Source organism: Sciurus vulgaris (genome assembly GCF_902686455.1).
Source record: "Sciurus vulgaris genome assembly, chromosome: 5".
NCBI classification, from domain to species: domain Eukaryota; kingdom Metazoa; phylum Chordata; class Mammalia; order Rodentia; family Sciuridae; genus Sciurus; species Sciurus vulgaris.
In genome coordinates this window covers 118823718-118841818 of record NC_136465.1, presented here as the reverse complement: position 1 = coordinate 118841818, position 18101 = coordinate 118823718, and the positions used below count along the sequence as shown (strand labels likewise).

The window sequence follows — 18101 nt, the reverse complement described above, 5'->3', positions numbered from 1 at the left end:
AAATGATTTCTTAAAATCACACAGAGCAAAATCCCTGGTTGTATTATCTGAAGCCAGCTCGACCAGCCGGCCTTGGGCCGCATGCCCAGTATCCAATAGTTAAGTAAGAGATCTTAAAATGTTAAGTTCTGTCCTGTGTCTTTGGAGTTTACCCCGTTAAGGGTCTGGAGGGGTCAGGAGGAAGCAGCAGCAACTGAGACCTTTTTCTCATGGCAAAGCTTGGGATCCTCTTAAATTGATGAGAAGGAAGATGGCAGGAGAACCAGCAATCAGTACAAAGGGATCACTGAAAACAAAGCAGCTAAGTCAGTGGACAATGGAGACATTAAATTCAGTTTTTGCCAGCAAAGAGAATTGTGAAAAATTGTGAGATCGCATGTAGTTCTCTCCCCTGAATCTTTCCTCTCTTCACACTGGGAGCATCCTAAGATTTTGTTATTGTTTTGCAGTACTGGGAATTGAAGCCAAGGCCTTGCACATGCTACAATGGTAGATAAGTGCTCTATCATTGAGCTACACCTCCGCCCTTTATATTTTTTGAGACAGAGTATCACGGAGTTGCCCAGGCTGGCCCTGAACTTGAGATTCCCCTGCCTCCGCCTCCCTAGTCACTGGAATTATAGATATACACACTGGGATAAGATTTTTATCCTTCCAGAGAAAATGATAAAGCCCATGAGGCAGTAAGGAAATATCCAAATTACTATTCTAGTGACCCTGTTTTCAGTAGTAACTTTTAATCCATCTCACTCTCCTTTCACTTGGCAGTTAGAAAAGATGGAGCACAGCCCCTACAGCCTGCATTCCAGAAAGCTCCTGCTAGGAGCAGAGTTCAAAGTGAGCATATCTAAATGGGTATGAAACCTAAGTTGGTGGTCAGATGGACCTGAAACCCTTTTGGATGTGGCTGAGCATGCCCTGATGGCACTGAGACTACAAGCACTGACTGGAAATAAGTCTCACCTGAAACGCAGCACCTGCTTCACACAGGGCCCTCAACCATCCTCAATGAAACCTATATTCTTGGTGACTGATTTTTTTTTTTTTTTTTTTTTTTTAGTACAAGGATTGAACTCAAGGACACTTAACTACTGAGCCACATCCGTAGCCCTTTTTTATTTTTTGAGACAGGGTCTCATCTCCCCAAGTTGCTTAGGGCCTCACTGCATTGCAGGCTGGCTTTGAACTTTTTAATCCTCCTACCTCAGCCTCCCAAGCCACTGGGATTAGAGGTGTGAGTCACTGTGCCTGGGTGGTGACTGCAATCTCAATAGGTTTTGACCATTAACTAAACTGAAGTGATTTGTGACTTGAGTGAAGGATTTTGACATTTGTAATAAACATCTGATAGGTAGGCTAAGTTCCCAATTCTTGTTTTTTGTTTTTTTGGTATTACGGATCTAACCCAGGGGCACTTTACCACAGAACAGCCCCAGCCCCTTTTATTTTTTATTTTGAAACAGGGTCTCCACTAAGTTGCTGAGGGCCTTGCTAAGTTGCTGAAGCTGGCCTTGAACTTGCATTCCTCCAGTCTCAGCCTCCCAAGTTGCTTGGATTATTATAGACATGTGCCACTATGCCCAGGATGGATTCCCAATTCTTAAGGAAAAGAGCCATAGCTGGTTTGAGTATTATGTTTAATATAAGACAGTAGATTGACAAGAGTTTGGTGCAGAACTAAGATATCGGAATCAGTTCTAGTCAATAAGTTTATAACCTAGGCACTTGAACAAAAAATTGGCCCTGCTGTCCTGAATCCTTCAAGACCATCGGCACACCACCAGCTTGGGGCTCCGAGACTGGTATCTTGCTACTTGGAGGCTTGAGTAGAATCCACATGTTCTCAATTGACAGTGAATCCAAAGGCTGGTGCTAAACATTATAGCAGGTGTATTTTCAGGACAGGCTTGATGAAGGAGAAGACAGAACTGGACATAGGGCCCAGGTTGCTGGACATTTGCTACATGCAGTAGTCCAAGAGGCTCACAGCTTGAGAGTTTAACCTATCTACCTTCCACATGTCTATCCTGCCTGACTGCTCATGGTAGCAAAGAAGGTGACCGTCCAGCTAAAGAAGAAAGATCTTTCCAAAAGCTGTATTTGGCATAAGCTAATGCCACTGCTAGTGCTTCCAGTGGCCAGGCACAGGTGCAGAAGGCCCTGAGGAGTTGGGAGGAAGGGAGAACAATATGCAGACAGAGCAGGAAATAGCTCAGGTTCTTGGACCAGGAACCCAAGGGATAAAGGCCATGCAGTAAAGGGTAACATACGGTTCTTCTCTTTGGTCAGGCAAAGGCCCTAATACAGGCCTGAAAGGCAAAAGGGCTAAGCCCTGGGGCCCTGGCTTTAGGCCCATCACATGGAGGCGATGATGCTGTGAGAGGCAAGGCAAGAAGACAGAGCCAAGTTGGGCTGGTCACATCTAGGTCCTAGGAGCTGCCTTTGTCTTTGTCATCCACCAGATCATACCTGAGGAGACAAGAAGAGGGCTCAAATGGAATGATGATTCTTGTGTCCTCTTAAAAATGAGACACAATCCAAGAACTCCTCATGTCATAGAATCAGTGGTCTCAGTTCATATTCTATCCTTTTGTCCTTCCTGAGACTGGGATTTCTCCTACCTAATTATTCAGCCTCAGCCCCATCCATGCAGACACTCACCAATGGGCTGCACCCTGGGAAAGGTCTATCTCTGCCAGATCCAGCTGCACCTGGTTTGGACAAGATGTTATTTTTATGTCTCCAAAGACTGTGTCCCATTATCACATAGTTCTGGTCCCAAATAGCTGCAGAGGTGATAGGGTCACCTCCAGTGTTCCACCTGGGATGCTTCCCCCTTATTAGGGCCTACAGCCTTGGTCCCAGCAGCACCCAACTCTCGCCTTCACCTGGCCATCCCTGCCCTCTTAACTTACCTTGCCCAGAAGCTCCCGCTCTCTTGACATGAAGGAGGAGTTAGACTTCACAGAGACTTCCAGCTTTCGCCTGAGGGCCTCCTCTAGAGGCAGTTCCCACTCAAACCTGCGGAGGAGTGGGTGTTAGGGCCAGGGTGCCTCCCAAGCCTTCCACCGCTCCATCTGAATACCCACTCACTGACCGATCATTGAATTCAGGATTGAGGGTCTTCTTCTTCTGTGAGGTCTTCCTCTTGGTGCTGCGGTTCTTGTCTGGCAGTAGCAACAGTGACACATAGGGGTCAGGGGGATCCCGTCCATTTTGTCGAAGGGCCCTGTAACAGGAGCTGTAGGTGATGAAGTAATCTAAGGAAAGACAGGGAGGGAAGCTGGAGGACTCGAAGGCAGGGTCTCACCGGCAGCTGTGAACAATGCTGACCAGCTTGCGTTCTTCATTGTAGTACCATACTGTCAACTTCACCTGGCCCAGAGGCCCAGCGGGAGCCTCAGGGGAACTGTAAAGAGATGGAAATAGGTCTGAAGAAGGTAGCGCCTTGGGAGCCTTTAATTCATGCTTTATATTCCTGTCTGCATCCCATCTTCTTTTCAGCCCTTTACCTGTCACCATGTGTTAGGCGCTGCCGGAGCTCTGGAGCTGAGAAGGTGATGGGAGGCAGTCCCCCCCAGAGCTCTGGTTCCTCACTCAGAGAGGAGGAGCTATGACTATAGTGGCTATGCGCTTCCACTCCTGAGTGCTGGGACACCAGGACCTGGGGGTAAGAAAGCTGTAAGCTGGGCATAGTTCTCCCAACTCCTGTTCTGTAAGGGCACTGCCTTCTGTTCCCACCCTCCTGAGTGTCCTCCATCCAGGAAGGTCCTCTCCTCTCCCTCCAGGCTCACCTACCATCTCCTGGCACTCACCCCTAGTTGTGCTCTCAGTAGCACCTGCCCCTGACCATTGGTGAGCGCAAACCAACGGTCCAAACAGAGCTGATCTGCCTCAAGGAGCTCTGAGAGGGGCAGGGATAATGAGCCCAAGGCACCAGTCCCCTCACTCCGAACCTGTAGGGCAACAGGACTGTGATCAGGCAAATGCATCAGCAACAAATTATTTTATCTGATGTTCACAATCTAAACACTTGGACTCCGGTATTTTGGCGAGAGATGACCTTTAACGGCAGGGAAGCCATGATGCAGTTGCTGGTCCCTCTTTCATTCCTGTCTTAACCAAAGTAGACCATAGTACCTTTATTTTCTAAGTCTTCTAAAATTTTTACCTGCAGAGTGGAGATAGAGTGACCAAAATGAAACACTCCTAGCCCACCCTCCTCTCATCTCCATATTCCACATGTACGACGTTTATAACCTTCCTGTTGGGCTGGACGTGGCTCAGTAGCATATGCTTGGCAAGCACAATGTCCTGGCTTCAATCCCCAGCAAACAAATAAATAAAATACAATCCTGCTGTTTTCTTGTTTTCAAGTATAATTCTAATATGCACATATCTCGTTCATGATTTACCAACTTTATGTCGTGATTCCCTGCTATGAAAGATGAGCAACTGAGAGGTCATTTACACCTCTTCTGTACCTCTGCTAACATTCAGTTAGGTTATTGTTAATTCTATTCATTTCTATTTTAACTTTTTTTTAGGGGGGATGAGGTTTATTAGGGATTGAACTAGTTTCTATTTTATTTCGTGTGTGTGTGTGTGTGTGTGTGTGTGTGTTACAGGGGATCAAACCCAGAGGCTCATGCATGCTAGGCAAGTGCTTTACCACTAAGCTGCATCCTGACCCTTAGTTTCTATTTAATTTATATAATCCTCTACTGTTCTATCAGTTTAGAAAGTATTTATTTTCTTTTTTTAAATGTTTTTTAGTTGTTGATGGACCTTTATTTATTTAAATGTGGTGCTGAGAATTGTGCCAGTGCCTTGCTCCACCACTGAGCCGCAACCCCAGCCCTGGAAAGTGTGTCTTACCACCTGATTCCATGAGAACAGGACACGAGCACTCCTATATTACTTTCTATCTATCCTCTCCCTGTGTCACATACTTGTTTATTTTTTGTTTATCTATTAACCCACTGAAATCTAGTTTCTACTCCATCTAAGCCAATAAAGTTACTCTAATAGTGATCTCCTTTCCAAAGTCAATTATATATATATCTATATCTATCTATCTATCTATATATATATATATATTTTTTTTTAGACACTAAGTCACCCAGCAGGCCTTTGTCGTTTCTTGCTTTGATTACTGATCTACCTACACCAGTGTAGTCCTTCCAAGTCCATTTTTTACCCTGCTGTCGGCATGACCTTCCTAAAATGCAAATCTGGACATGGTCACCATTCATGCTTTTAAAAGTTTCCCTAAGTTTTCAGATAAAATCCAGATTCTTAGCATAATATTTAAGATTCTTTATGATCTTGTCCCTTCCTTTATAATAAATTTGCCTTCTCTCTCCTCCACTCTTAAAGGTATTTTCCTATCCCCACACCCCCTCCCCCAACTTTCTAGGTATTGGTGATTGAAACCAAGGGTGCTCTACCACTGAGCTACATTCCCAGACCTTTTTATTATTTTGAGACAGGGTCTTGCTAAGTTATCCAGGCTGGGATCAAACTTGCAATGCTCCTGCTTCAGCCTCCCAGGTCTCTGGGATTACAGGTGTGCACAACTGCACCTGGCTTTTCTTGCCCTTCCTTTCTACTGCCCTTCTTGCCTACTTTCCCATAAGTTCAGAGGTCATGTAAAGATGCCTTCTACTGCCTCCAGTTCATCCCCAGTCTGTTAGAACACCTCCTTTTTTTCTCTATATTACCTTTTACCTCAGTTATTATTCTAGAAGTATTCTCTGGTTATTGTTCTCCCCAAAGAAGAGTATGAATTCCAAAAGATAAGAACTCAATCTTTTACCTCTGATTGTCCTGTGCCTAGTTCAGTGCCTGGCCCATTGTGGGAACCTGATAAGTATTTGTAGAATAAATTCATAGTACCTGCAACTCCAGGCTCTCAGTATATGGCTTCCTGATGAGAAAGGAGGCATTCTCGTCCCACACAGGGGCTGAAGTTTGGGAAACAGTCTGGTGGAGAGGAGGTGTTAAGATCAGTGGTTGATCCTCCCTCCTCTCCTTTTCCCTCCATCTCAACTTGCAACCATTCCTAATACCTTGGTTTTATGGGCAGTCTCCCCCACAGTAAGAGTAGCATAAGTACTAGGAGGCTTGGTGCCTTTTCGGAGCTGGAAAGAAAATATTGTGTTAGTCTTAAATTTGGACCTGGTTAGGCAGATCTCCCTGTTACAAATTATAGCCACAGCCAGTGGCCACGTCTCCATTTTCACTTGCCATTACTCTCACAATCTTGCACAATTGTCCCACCCCAGCACTGCCCAGAAAGAAAGAGGGGCCATTTACTATTCCAAATCCATGAGGAACATTCACACCTGCAGGAGGCAGAAGGGCCAGGGAGCTGCGGGGTGTGGGGAACAGCTCTCACCGGCAGGTCTACTGCCCGCTCCACAAAGACAGACAGCAGAGCTGCTGCCAGCTCTGCACTCTTCTGTGTCTGGATCAGACTGTTCACTTTCAGCACCTGGAGGAGGACACACAGGGGCTTGGAGTGGGAACCAATACTGTGGTGTAAGAAACAAGCTGAGAGAAGAGCTCACCCTGCCTCCTCCTGGCTCCCTGTCTTCCTCCAGTCTCCTCCTTACCTCCTCTAACTCAGCAGCAGTGAGCTGGGGAGTCAGACGCTCCAGTCGCAAGTGCAGGCGGCCAGATGGGACATCCTCCAGGGTCAACCACTGTGGAAGCAGGTGATGAAAAACTTGAGGATGTGGGGATGAAAACAATGAGAACAAAGCTAGGGTCAAGATCAGAAAGGATTGTTGGTTCTAATCCCATGCCCACCTCGTCAAGGAAGCCACTGTTTAGCACTGCGGTGAGACTCACTTTACACCTGTAGAGGAAAAAGATTAAGAAAGAGGCGTGATCAAACCAGCACTCCCTCTCCTGTCTGCCTACATAGACTACCACCCTCTCACCTGCCCAGAAAGTCATCCTTGTCCAAGTCCTTGTCAAAGACCTCAACCTCTAACTCTTGGCCTGGAATTGGTGTGACAATCACCTAGTGGGAGAAAATTGGGAAATGAAAGGGAATTATCTGAACCCAGGGACATTTTACCACTGAGCCACATCCCCAACCCTTTTTTATTTTTTTTGAAATAAGATCTTGATAAATTGCTGAGACTGGCCTCAAACTTGAGGTCCTTCTGCCTTAGCCTTCTGAGTTGCTGGGATTACAGGGTGTGTGCCACCACACCCAGGTAGCAACCTCAGAACTGGGGGGAAGAATGGGGCAGGCGAGGCCCAGTCAATTCTGACCTCAAAAATCTCATTCCAGCGAGGGTTGAGATCTTCCCGCACAACACTGCTCCGGAAACTTCGTCCTGCCAGCTTTAGTTTGACGTAGGGGTCTGACTTGCCCTTCACCAATCCCCCCAAGAAACGGTCTTTGGCAATCAGGTCCTGGGCCTCTAACACATGGATCCGAAGCACATTCTGCAAGAGGGACAGATGGGGCACCAAGGGGCAGTTAAAGGGAACGAAATCTCTTAGAACCATTGCTTACTTAGGGTGTGCAAATAAACCCTAGCACTTGCCAGATTCAACTTACTTCAGTCCCAAAGTGGCTGTCAGGAGTTGTGTGACAGGGCCGCGGTGGAGTGTCCACACTGCTGCCTGTCTGGAAGCTCTCACTGTCTAGGTCCCAAGAACCAGGAGTACCAGACACAGTGGGGAAGCAGATTTCTGATGAATTCAAGTATAAGATCTGGGAGGGTAATATGGTTGCCAAATCAAGGAAGCACAGTTAGCCATCAGCAGGAAAGGTGTGTGGGGACTGGAAGACAGAGCCATGGCTCTGACAGGGGAACCAGGTCCCTGACTTAGTTGGGTTTATCTCTATAAGGTTTCTTTCACACCCACCCCAACCATTCCCTCCCACTGTCAGATTAATAACAAACTTTTTTTTGGTATTGGGGACTGAACCCAGGGAAGCTTCACCACTGAACCACATCCCAGTCCTTTATTTTTCATTTGAGACAAGGTCTTGCTAAATTGCTGAGGCTGGCCTTGAACTTGAGATCCTTCCACTTCAGTCTCCAGTCCCTTGGATTACAGGTGTGTGCCACTGCACCCAGCAACAGAAATTGCTTTGTGTGCCTGCTAGGTGCTTCTACAGATACCAGCTCACTTCATCCTGGCAGGCTCCCCTTCCCTTCTCTGAAGACTGAGGAATCAACCATCCTTCCCCGGCCCGCAGCACTCCATTTCCATACCCGCATGACAAGTTTCATGTAGAGTCTGGAGTTTAGGCCAGAGCTGCTGAGCTGGAACCACTGGTCCAGGGTAAGTTCGGGGGCAGTCAGCAGACGGGACAGAGGCAGAGTTAGCACCCCTAAAGTCAGGGCCCTGGAGTCATCCTTCACCTACAGACGTAGAAGGAGGGAATGTAGTGAAGGAATTAGAGGAAAGGGAGGCACATGGGAAATCATAACATAGCCCCAGCTTCATTCCTCTTCCTACCGTCACAAAGTTTTGTTCGATTCAGGGCTATCTTTTTACAGTCTTCTACCCATGCGAGGATCCCTCCCACCTTTGCTCATTCTGTTCCCATTACTTGGAAAGTTCTCATTCTTCTTTCCTCTGCCTATTTAAATCCTACTCATCCTTCAGGGCTCAATTTAAAAGACTACTTCTGCTGGGCGTGGTGGTGTACACCTATAATCCCAGCAGCTAGGGAGGCTGAGGCAGGAGGATCACAGTCAACCTCAGCAATTTAGCGAGGCCCTAAGCAACTCAGTGAAATTCTGTCTCTAAATAACATACAGAAAGGGCTGGGGATGTGGTTCAGTGGTTAAGTGCCCCTGGGTTCAATTTCTGGTAACAAAACAAAAAACTGGCCAGTAAGTGCTATGAAGGCAGCTTTTCTTTTTCATGCTTTTTCATGCTTTTCTTTTTTCCTTCCTTCTCCCTCTCCCTCTCCCTCCTTTTTTTTCCCTCTAATACTGAAGATAGAATCCAGATGCATGATAGGCAGCACTTTACCACTGAGCTACATCATTTCATTCATATAATGTTTTTTCTTACTCTTAGCAGTACTAGGGATTGAACCCAGGGGTGCTCTACCGCTGAGCTACATCCACAGCCCTCTATATATTATTTATTTTTGAGACAGGGTCTCTAATTGGGCTTAGGGGCACACATCTGTAATCCCAGCATTTGGGAGGCTGAGGCAGGAGGATTGCAAGTTTGAGACCAGCCTTGAAAACTTAGTAAGAACCTGTCTCAAAAAATAAATAAAAAGGGTTGAGGATGTAGCTCAGTGGTAGAGCACCTCTGGATTCAATCCCCAGTGCTTTAAAAAAAAAAAAAGAAGAAGAAGAAGAAGAAAAGAAAAAGAGGGAGAGATAGGGTCTCACTAGATTTGCCAGGCCAGACTTGAATTTGTGATCCTCCTGCCTAAGCCTCCCAGCACCTGGGATTACATTACATTTTGCAGGGGCTGGGGATATAGCTCAGTTGGCAAAGTGCTTGCATTGCAAGCACAAGGCCCTGGGTTCAATCCCCAGCACTGCAAAAAAAAAAAAAAAAAAAAAAAATTCTTTTGGGCTGGGGTTGTGGTTCAGTGGTGGAGCATTCACCTAGCACGTGTGAGGCCCTGGGTTCGATCTTCAGCACCACATTAAAATAAAACATTACATTTTGCCATCACATCTGGCAAAAATCACTCATCTTAAGTATACAATTATCAATTATAAAAAATGATCCTAGAGTGCTTGCCTCACAGGCACAAGGCCCTGAGTTCAATCCCCAGCACCACAAAAAAAAAAAAAAAAAAAAAGAAAAGAAAAGAAAAAAAAAACTGATCCTAGGGCTGGGGGTATAGCTCAGTGGTAGAGTACTTGCCTAACAAGCAAATGGTTCTTAGGTTCCATACTGAGCACCACACACAAAAAAGAAAAGAAAGTAAATAGGAATCAAAGGAGAGAAGCAATAGCACAGATTTCGGGAAAAAAGAACTAGGTGAATAGTGATTATTTCACCTGAACGTCGAGCTCCTGGGTTCGAGGGTCTTGCAGGAAGAACCGGAAGGCTTCCTCCCATACTGGGGAGTTGGTGCTATAGACAGTCTGGAGATAGGGAGGATGGGATAAGGGTATAAATGATAACATCATTCTCATTTCTCCAGAAAGTACTCGCAGGCTTTCTGAAGGGGAGCGTTCATCTCAAGAACAGTCTCCCCCCACAAAGTACCCCCCCACCCCCAGATCCTAACTTTTACCTTGCTCTCCTGAGTCACATCCTGAATTGACAATTGAACCATGGGGTTGGGTTCCTTGTTCACCTTCTTCAGCTGCAGGGGTAGAATTCAAAGATCATCATCTTGGGAATTTGGGTTTTAGTGAAGAAAGGTAGGATGAGACCAGATTTCTTCCCTGAGGTGGACCTCTGTGGAACCCCTGCATTAGATGTCCCTGCTTCCAGAGCAAGGAAGACAGTGACATTTATGTCCTCAGCAAAGAGGGTATGGGAATGCTGCAACCAGGGCTCCCTGTTCATCACCCTGGCAGCCCAACTCACAGGAAGATCTTGGGCCCGATCCAGGTAGACAACTAGGATGGCAGCTGATGGGGGATCTGGTCGAGAGGAGACTCCCCGATTCCACTGTAGAACCTGGGGAACAGGAAGTAAAAGTCAGACCCTGGTTCTCTTAATGTCTACTTCCAATATTTCTCCCCTGCCAGCTTCATGTTTCCCAAATGGCTTACCTGCTCCAGTTTTTCTGCATCTGGCAGAAGTGACAGCCATTCTAGCCTCAAGTGAACTTGGCCTTGCCCACCTTGTAGAGGGAACCACTGAAGGGAGAAGTAGAAGAAACTGAAGCGTAGTGGACATCAGATACCTATTCCAACCACTTTCCCACCAATGTAGCAGCTATTGTCTGCCAAAGGGTGAGATCACTGCCGTTTTTCTCTTCAAACTTACATCATCCAGTACTCCAGCCTGCAATACCTTCCCTACGTCCAGCTTCATTCTTGGAGGCAGGAAAAAGAGAAGGTATTGAGAGGGAGAAAAGAGGAGTGTTGTAATTTGTAGCATGCCAATAGCCTTTCACTCACCCACCCAGATATAAGTGGCAGATCACAGACTCCCTTCTCCGAGATATTTGCATGTGTGTGTGTGTCCATGGGCATGGGGGAAGGAAAATTAAATGTGAATCCCGGTTCCAGAAAACGACTATAATTACCTGTGGGCTCTCAGAATCTTAACAGGCAGAGTCTTACCTGCCCAGAAAGTCATCTTTATCTGGATCCTTGTCAAACACCTCCACCTCAATTTCCTGCCCTGGGACTTCATGTACTATCACCTGGGAGCACAGATGGAGAAGGGTCTCATGAGCTGCAGCTGTGAGATCATCCAATCAGCATCTTCCCCCACAACCTTTCAGGGCCTTCCCATTTCATGCAGGCTTCCTTGTCCTTGGCTTCCTACCTCATAAGTTTCTCTCCATTGAGGGTTGAGTTCCTCATCGATGACACGACTGCAGAATGTCTGCGTGCCCACACGCACAAGTGCGTAGGGATCTGACTTGCCCTCAATCAGGCCCTTCACATATTTGTCCTTGGAACTCAGCCCTTGAGCAGCCAGCAGATGAATACGAATAATGCCCTGGGGTTAGGAATCAGTTGGTGAGACTCTGAAGAACCCAGCACAGGGGTTTTAAAAGAAGGATCTATCTGATGTGGGGAGAGGCCATACCCTAGGCAGAGGGGAACGCAACTGGGCCACATCTTGAAGGTCAGGCACAAGGGGCACCAATAGTCGGTTGGGCAACACGAGGAAGGCAGCAATGGAATCCATGATCATGGTATCAGAGAGTGAGCTGAATAAGGGAGTAGAAAAGAAATATGGCCCCACCTTCCATTTTTTCCCAAAACCCAAATTTGTTACTGCAAAGAGAGACTTAAAGCTATAAAATCCTTTTGCTACTCTTATATTCTAATTCCCCACCTACTGCTCTATTTCTTCTTCATCCCAGCTTTTCTTTCTCTTTTTTGCCCTAGCTTGAGCAGTCTTCCACGTTCTTTATTCCCTACCAAAATGCATGTTCTTCCCACAGAAAACAAACCACAGTATGAAGCTTTACAGGAATCATTTTCTTTCTTTTCTTTTCTTTTTTTTTTTTTTTTTTTTTTGTGCTGGGGATTGAACCCAGGGCCTTGTGCTTGCAAGGCAAGCACTCTACCAACTGAGCTATATCCCCAGCCCAGGAATAATTTTCTTATCTCCCCAATTAGAGTCACAACCTTAGAGAGGGGACAAGCTATATCTTTTACTGCTTTGCAGTCCCTAAACCCTCAACCCAGGGCTAGGATACTTAGCAGGTGCTCAGTAAACTCTTAATACCTAAGTCCTGGAATATCGAGCAGGTTGGTCATCCCTGTCCAGTTGATGTCTAAGGTCTGGAACGAAAGGGCAGAGGGGTCAGGACAGATTCTATGGGTCACAGTCATACCCACCCAGTGGTTGCCAGGTCTCTCAGCTTTTTGTCAATTGCCTTCTCATTCCCCATAGCTACCTACCTTTACCCTCCCAATCCTGTTTCCCCAACCCCCTTCAATGTTATCCCTTACCGGGCGTCGAATAAAGAACATTGACACAGCCCCCACAATAGGAAGGTCCCCCATAAGTGGCTCAAGAATCACCCGCAAGATGCCATGTAGCTAGAGTAAGAAGAGAAGACATGCAGTTCACCCTTGGTTTTTCCATCCTCCCACTTCCTCATATCCCATTAAATATCCCTTCCAACCCTAGAATGAGGGCCCCTAACATCTGTCCTACCTGCATGCCCTTTACTCCTGCTTTGCAGAAATATTTCTTTACTTCCACATCAATCTGCACATCACCTACATAGCTGAGGGTTGGTGAAGAAGAGAACAAAGTAGGTTAGCGTTAGGCTGAAGTGGGTTGGGGATGATATGACCAGGACCCACTGCAGGAAGAGTGGTGAGTGGCATTACCTGATGTTCAAGTCCAGCAAGATCTGGTCTTTTCTCTGACTAGGGTGAACCTTGACTCCAATGATGCGCAATGGCTAGACAGAGAGGAAATCTCAAAGGCAGAAGCACCTCAGACCCCTCCAGCCTGCCCACCTTCATCCTCCCTGTCCCATATCCTCCCACATATACCTTTTCACCCAGTTCCACTCGTGTAAATGTAAATGTTTGCAGATGAGTGTTAGATCCCCGAACAGCTGGGGCCACAGTTTCAGCCAGAAGTTTTTCCATGTACTGGCCCAGGAAGGGCCAAACCTGGCCCACAATCTGGGAGGAAAGGAAGATGGTCAGAGGAGAGGCCCATCCACCTTTTAAAGACAAGTTTCTCCAGAATCCTACCCATGGGCAGCACTGGGGATACGTCTCAGGCTAGAATTAAAGTGTGGCAGGGTGTGGCCAAAGGAACAAACCCCCATCCTCCCTTCATGCAAAATAAAAATCAGGACAGCCCTCACCTTGTTTAGCCATTCAGCCTTTTCCACATCTGGGAAGCTGACCTGCAGCGGGAGAAGGCACAGAGTGACAAACACATCTTCGGCCTGTGTTTCCTAAGAAGTTTGTGGGATGCCCACAAAGGAGAGGGATCATGGCTATACAACAGGGACTCCTCACACCCAGAGCTGGCAGGGGTGGGGGTGTCCTAAGGTTTCATTTCTCAGAATTTGGGGAATCTGAGGCTCTCTAATAAGGGGAGCTAGCAGGGTGTGGGCCATGCAAAGATGCTTTGTGGATAGCTCAGTGATGTGAAATGACAGCTGCTGGGTCAGAGGAGGACTGGGGAGGAGAAGGGCACATTCTTTCTGGAGGGGGAGGTCCTGTCAAATCAGAGCTGAGGGAATCCTGGGATTGACAAAGCCCTTATTCCTTTGTCCAGTCTTCCCTCCTCCCCTTGGACTGGACTGAGGACTCCATCCCAAGAAGGTGAAGAAGAAAGCAAATCCTTAATGAGAGAAGGTCTAGAAGATGTGTTTAGGCTCCGTGTGTGTGTGTGTGTGTGTGCGCGTGTGTGAGAGAGAGAGAGAGAGAGACAGAGAGAGAGAGAGACAGAGAGAGAGAGAGACAGAGAGACAGAGAGACACACTTGCCTCTCTAAAGCATTTGTTGTGCAGTTCTTCTTTGTCTGCTGGACAGGAGGGCAATGGTATCTGCCTCCCCTCCCTGTGCAACCTCCATGCCCCACCACCACCACCACACACACACACACACACACACACACACACACACACTGTTTTGGTCTCCCCCACCCCCTCCTTCTTTTGAGTCAGGGCCTGAGTGGTTGAGGCTGGCATGGAACTTTCAATTCTCCTGCCTCAGGCCTCAGCCTCCACAGTAGCTGGGATTACAGGTGTGAGCCACCTCACAGCTTTCCTTCATTGTCTTGGAAAAGGACCTAGCAAATCCCACCATACACATATATACATTTTCTTCAGCCCTTTCCTCTAGCACGTCCTAGCAGGTCCTCTCTGTTTCTCTCTCTCGCCTGTGTGACTCCTTTCATGGGAAAGGGCACCTGTCCTCTGTATGGATGTATGGGATGAGGAGTAGCTGGGACGGTGGCTACCCAGGCTACAAGTCCCCTAGGACCATTTCTCCTCCTATCTCTTCTCGAGTCCAGCTTGGGAAGTGTGTGTGCCTATGTGTACCTAGTATCAACTTGATTCCTCTCTTCTGCCATCTCCCATTAGACTGGTACCTCTGCTGAGAGGAGCAGAAAGGGTGGCAGGGAGGGACCGTAAACCGCTTTGCCTCTGCAAGGCCGGAGAGAAGGCATTTGCCTCAGCCCTGGAGAGGAGCGCAGAAATAAGGGATGGGGTCAACCGAGCAAGCGCAACCACAATCCGGAAAAGGGTGGGGCCAGACAGGAGCCGGTGCAGTGGGGGCAGCGGGAACTGCAGCAGCCACGCTATCCTCCCAGCCCCCGCTCCCTTGACCCAGCAGCCGTCTCAACTACACTGCAGCCGGGCTGCAGCTCAATCCAGGAGCTGGGGCTCAGTTAAGCAATGCTCCGAGGGCTGGGTCCCTCCAGGTACCCAGGGATAAGATCGGGAAAAGGGGAAAACCGATGGCCTAAAGTAAGTAAAAAGTCTTGAGGAGACAAGAAAAGGGGAGGGAACCTCTGAGCAGTAACGGGGACGGGAATACCCAGGCGCAGAGTAGCAAGGGTGCCAATGGTACCAGAAACTAGGAGTAGCGTTCAAGATGTCATGGCTAGAAGGGAGAGACTTGTCTGGGACTGGCCCCCAGATGTTATCTTACTACTGCCCCAGAGTAGGGAAAGAAGTCCTGATTCTGTGGAAGGACCCGATTAGCGTGTGCGGAAAGGGTGGGTGGGGAGAGTGGGTAGTCGGTCCAACAGTGGCGCGTCCCAACAGGCAAGCAACTAGCGGGTCAAGAGGTGTAAATCTGGGGCTCATTGTCCCAAGATGGGGAGCTAACTCTAGAAGTAGGAGAACCCCACAACAGATGAGGCTGTGCTGCACCAAGGACTGAAGTGGGTAGCTCACCCAGGCAGGTAGCTCTCGATGACTCATATAAAGCGTTTTTGCCGTGAGCCGCTCCTCGTCGTCCAGGAGCTGCCTTGCTGCCCGAAGACTCCTCTCTTTCTCGTCGCGGACCCGGCGCCAACCCAGGTAGAGGGCAAGGCCGAATAGTACGAAACCTACGCTGAGCCCCACTGCCCCGGCCAGGTACACGGGCACCAGCACCAGCAGCCGCCGCCCAAAGGAAGTCAGCACCGCCAGCGCCTCACTCGCCGCGCCTGGACCAGCAGGTGGGATCCCAGAACCTGGGTCCGGCTTTGTGGGAGCAGCAGGGGGCTGGTCAGGGGACTCTGAGAGAGCAGCAGGCTGGTCTGCCGGGGTGGGGCTGGGACTAGGGCCCTCTCCAGGAGACCGCTCCATGGTGCCACCTCTGGGAGGACCCTCCCGACCAACAGACCCGCTAGAGATTGCCTAGTTTTGAGACCAGCTCCCCCCTGTTGCAAGCAGTGATCCCCGGAATGGGGGAGGGGACCCAGGCCACGCCCCTACCCCTGACAGTTTGGGTTGGTTCGCGCTGCATACACCGAGGTGGAGTCAAAAGGTTGAGACTCCACCCCTCTTCTGCGGGAAAGGGAGCGGGCTTCGGATAGACAGGACCTCCCTGATTGGACAAGAGTGTCAAGATGAGCGGTCTGGGACGGCGGGAAAAGGAGGAAAGGGGCTAAAGGACGGCACTCTATTGGCCATAAAGAGAAGGAGGCGTGGCATACCATTTAAAGCAGGGCGGGACCAAGTGCTCCTCCCCCCGTGGGATAGAGCGCCTGTGGTATGACGTCATGCAGAACCACAGCACCAATTACTCGGTTTTAGAGGGGAGATGGGTTTATGAAGTTGAGAGGTTGTGGGTGGTTAATATTTCCTTCCACCTATTCAATTTGGCCGGATTTAGTCTGGGATTCTTACATGTTCATTTTTCAACTTTTCCTAGTTTCGAGTCTCCAAACACATTCCTTTAGTCTTCAATTTTTTTTTTTTTTTTTTTTTTTTTTTTTTTTTTTTCCTGGCTGCCCTTACAAAAAGAAAGGAAATGACCCTATTTGGAATGGAAGTGTTCGCCGACCGACTCTCTATCCCGTTCCCAGTCCTCTACGTTGTCTGTGCAGTGTAAGGGCTGACTCTAGAGAATCAGAATTGAGATAATTAAGCCTGGGGAGGGGGGAAGCAAAGGAGTAAATAAGTGAGGCTTGATTTCTTTCTGAAAATCTCCAAGAGTTAACCATCTTTACCACAGGTTGAGCCTAAATCGGCACCAAGAAGGTGGGGAGGACTCAACTGCAGAAATAATTATATTTACCAAGAATTCCTTGACCTTGAGGAGCTTCTAGGGCATTAAATGAGGAATCGTGATACTAAGAGGATTCAGTTTCTCATTTTTCTGAATTAGAAGGTTTGGAATATAGTCAGGTGTAGAATTAATGGAGTTCTACATAGTATTGTGTAGGTTTGGGAAGGAAAAAGTTCAAGGTACACTGATGACTACTGTTACCAGTTTACAGGCCTTAGACATGTAGTGTTTGTCCAGGGACTTAGAAATTAGACTAATTGGAAACTAAGGGAAGGGCTGATCATAAAATTATCTTTTCACACTGCACATATGGGTCTTGTGTTATTCAGTCTGATGCAGCAGGGGAACTACAGTTGGTTATTGGGGAAAGACTAGATCTGCAACTGATAAATTGTATCTGGCTCTGCAGGGCATAGATTTCATCAGGCTGTTTCATCAAAGCTACTTAAAGCCTTCCTGCCCAGCTTCCCTCCCTTAATCTTTTCTCACTTCCCTTTCTCTTCTTCCCTGGGGCTGCCAGTATCTAGACTGCTTCACTGTTTGCTGAACGGTATAAAAAATAATTTTCTATCTGCTGCCCATGCTCTCCATATTCCCAGAGGTGAGCAGGTAGAAAAGGGAAACAAGCAGCTTGGAGGAAGACATATGCTTTGAATTGATGAAGCAGAACTACAGCTAGAAAATGAATAAATCTCCTTAAAAGAAGAAAATGAAATTTGCAAAGCAGTAAAGTTAGGGAGGGGGTTCCCAAGGCTGGAGAAATTGGCAGGGTGACTTATGGACACTTCTTGCCAAAACTTTTCCCCTTCTTCACTCCATCTAGATTATCAGATTCTCCTACTTAAGACATATAGGGACAAAACCTCATCCTCAGAAAGGTTTTGTTCCAGCTGGGACTTAGGAGCCCCAGGATCATCAGTTGAAAAGCAGTTAGCAGTACAAATAAATAGGGTGGGACTCCACCCATTGACAATCCTGCTCCCCAGGTGCCACCTGGTGGTGAAAAGCAGTAAGTGGCTAACAGGAAGGGATGGACAGTTAAGAGGAAGTATCTTACAGGGTGGAGCTTTAGGGAGGAGAGAGAGTACCTACACTTCCTGGACTTGAAATTTTACATGTAAACTACAATGGCTTCCTAGGGGAGGCAAGGGTCAGATGTGGTATTCTGGTCTCAGCCCGCTCATAAAGACGGGAAAGGCAACATGATGTGAGGAAAATTTCTTCTGTATTATTTACTGCCAAGTATTGGTC

General features: G+C 47.7%; 1 protein-coding gene across 1 annotated transcript; it reads right to left on the bottom strand.

Annotated features, from left to right (window-relative positions):
* Positions 1–1620: 1620 nt before the first annotated feature.
* On the bottom strand, positions 1621–16571 carry ESYT1 (extended synaptotagmin 1). The gene is made up of 31 exons (XM_079142195.1): positions 15530–16571; positions 13481–13522; positions 13158–13292; positions 12990–13063; positions 12811–12883; positions 12603–12692; positions 12376–12431; positions 11728–11851; positions 11461–11637; positions 11253–11335; positions 10954–11002; positions 10737–10823; positions 10549–10641; positions 10250–10321; positions 10011–10097; positions 8244–8393; positions 7580–7735; positions 7288–7464; positions 6948–7030; positions 6814–6862; positions 6618–6707; positions 6401–6496; positions 6072–6143; positions 5899–5985; positions 3816–3956; positions 3513–3664; positions 3311–3409; positions 3098–3229; positions 2916–3021; positions 2662–2711; positions 1621–2469 (listed from the first exon to the last, which is right to left on the bottom strand). Exons 1-31 carry the CDS (start codon positions 15923–15925, stop codon positions 2430–2432), a joined length of 3318 nt encoding a protein of 1105 aa, XP_078998321.1. The 5' UTR covers positions 15926–16571; the 3' UTR covers positions 1621–2429.
* Between the last annotated feature and the right edge of the window lie 1530 nt (positions 16572–18101).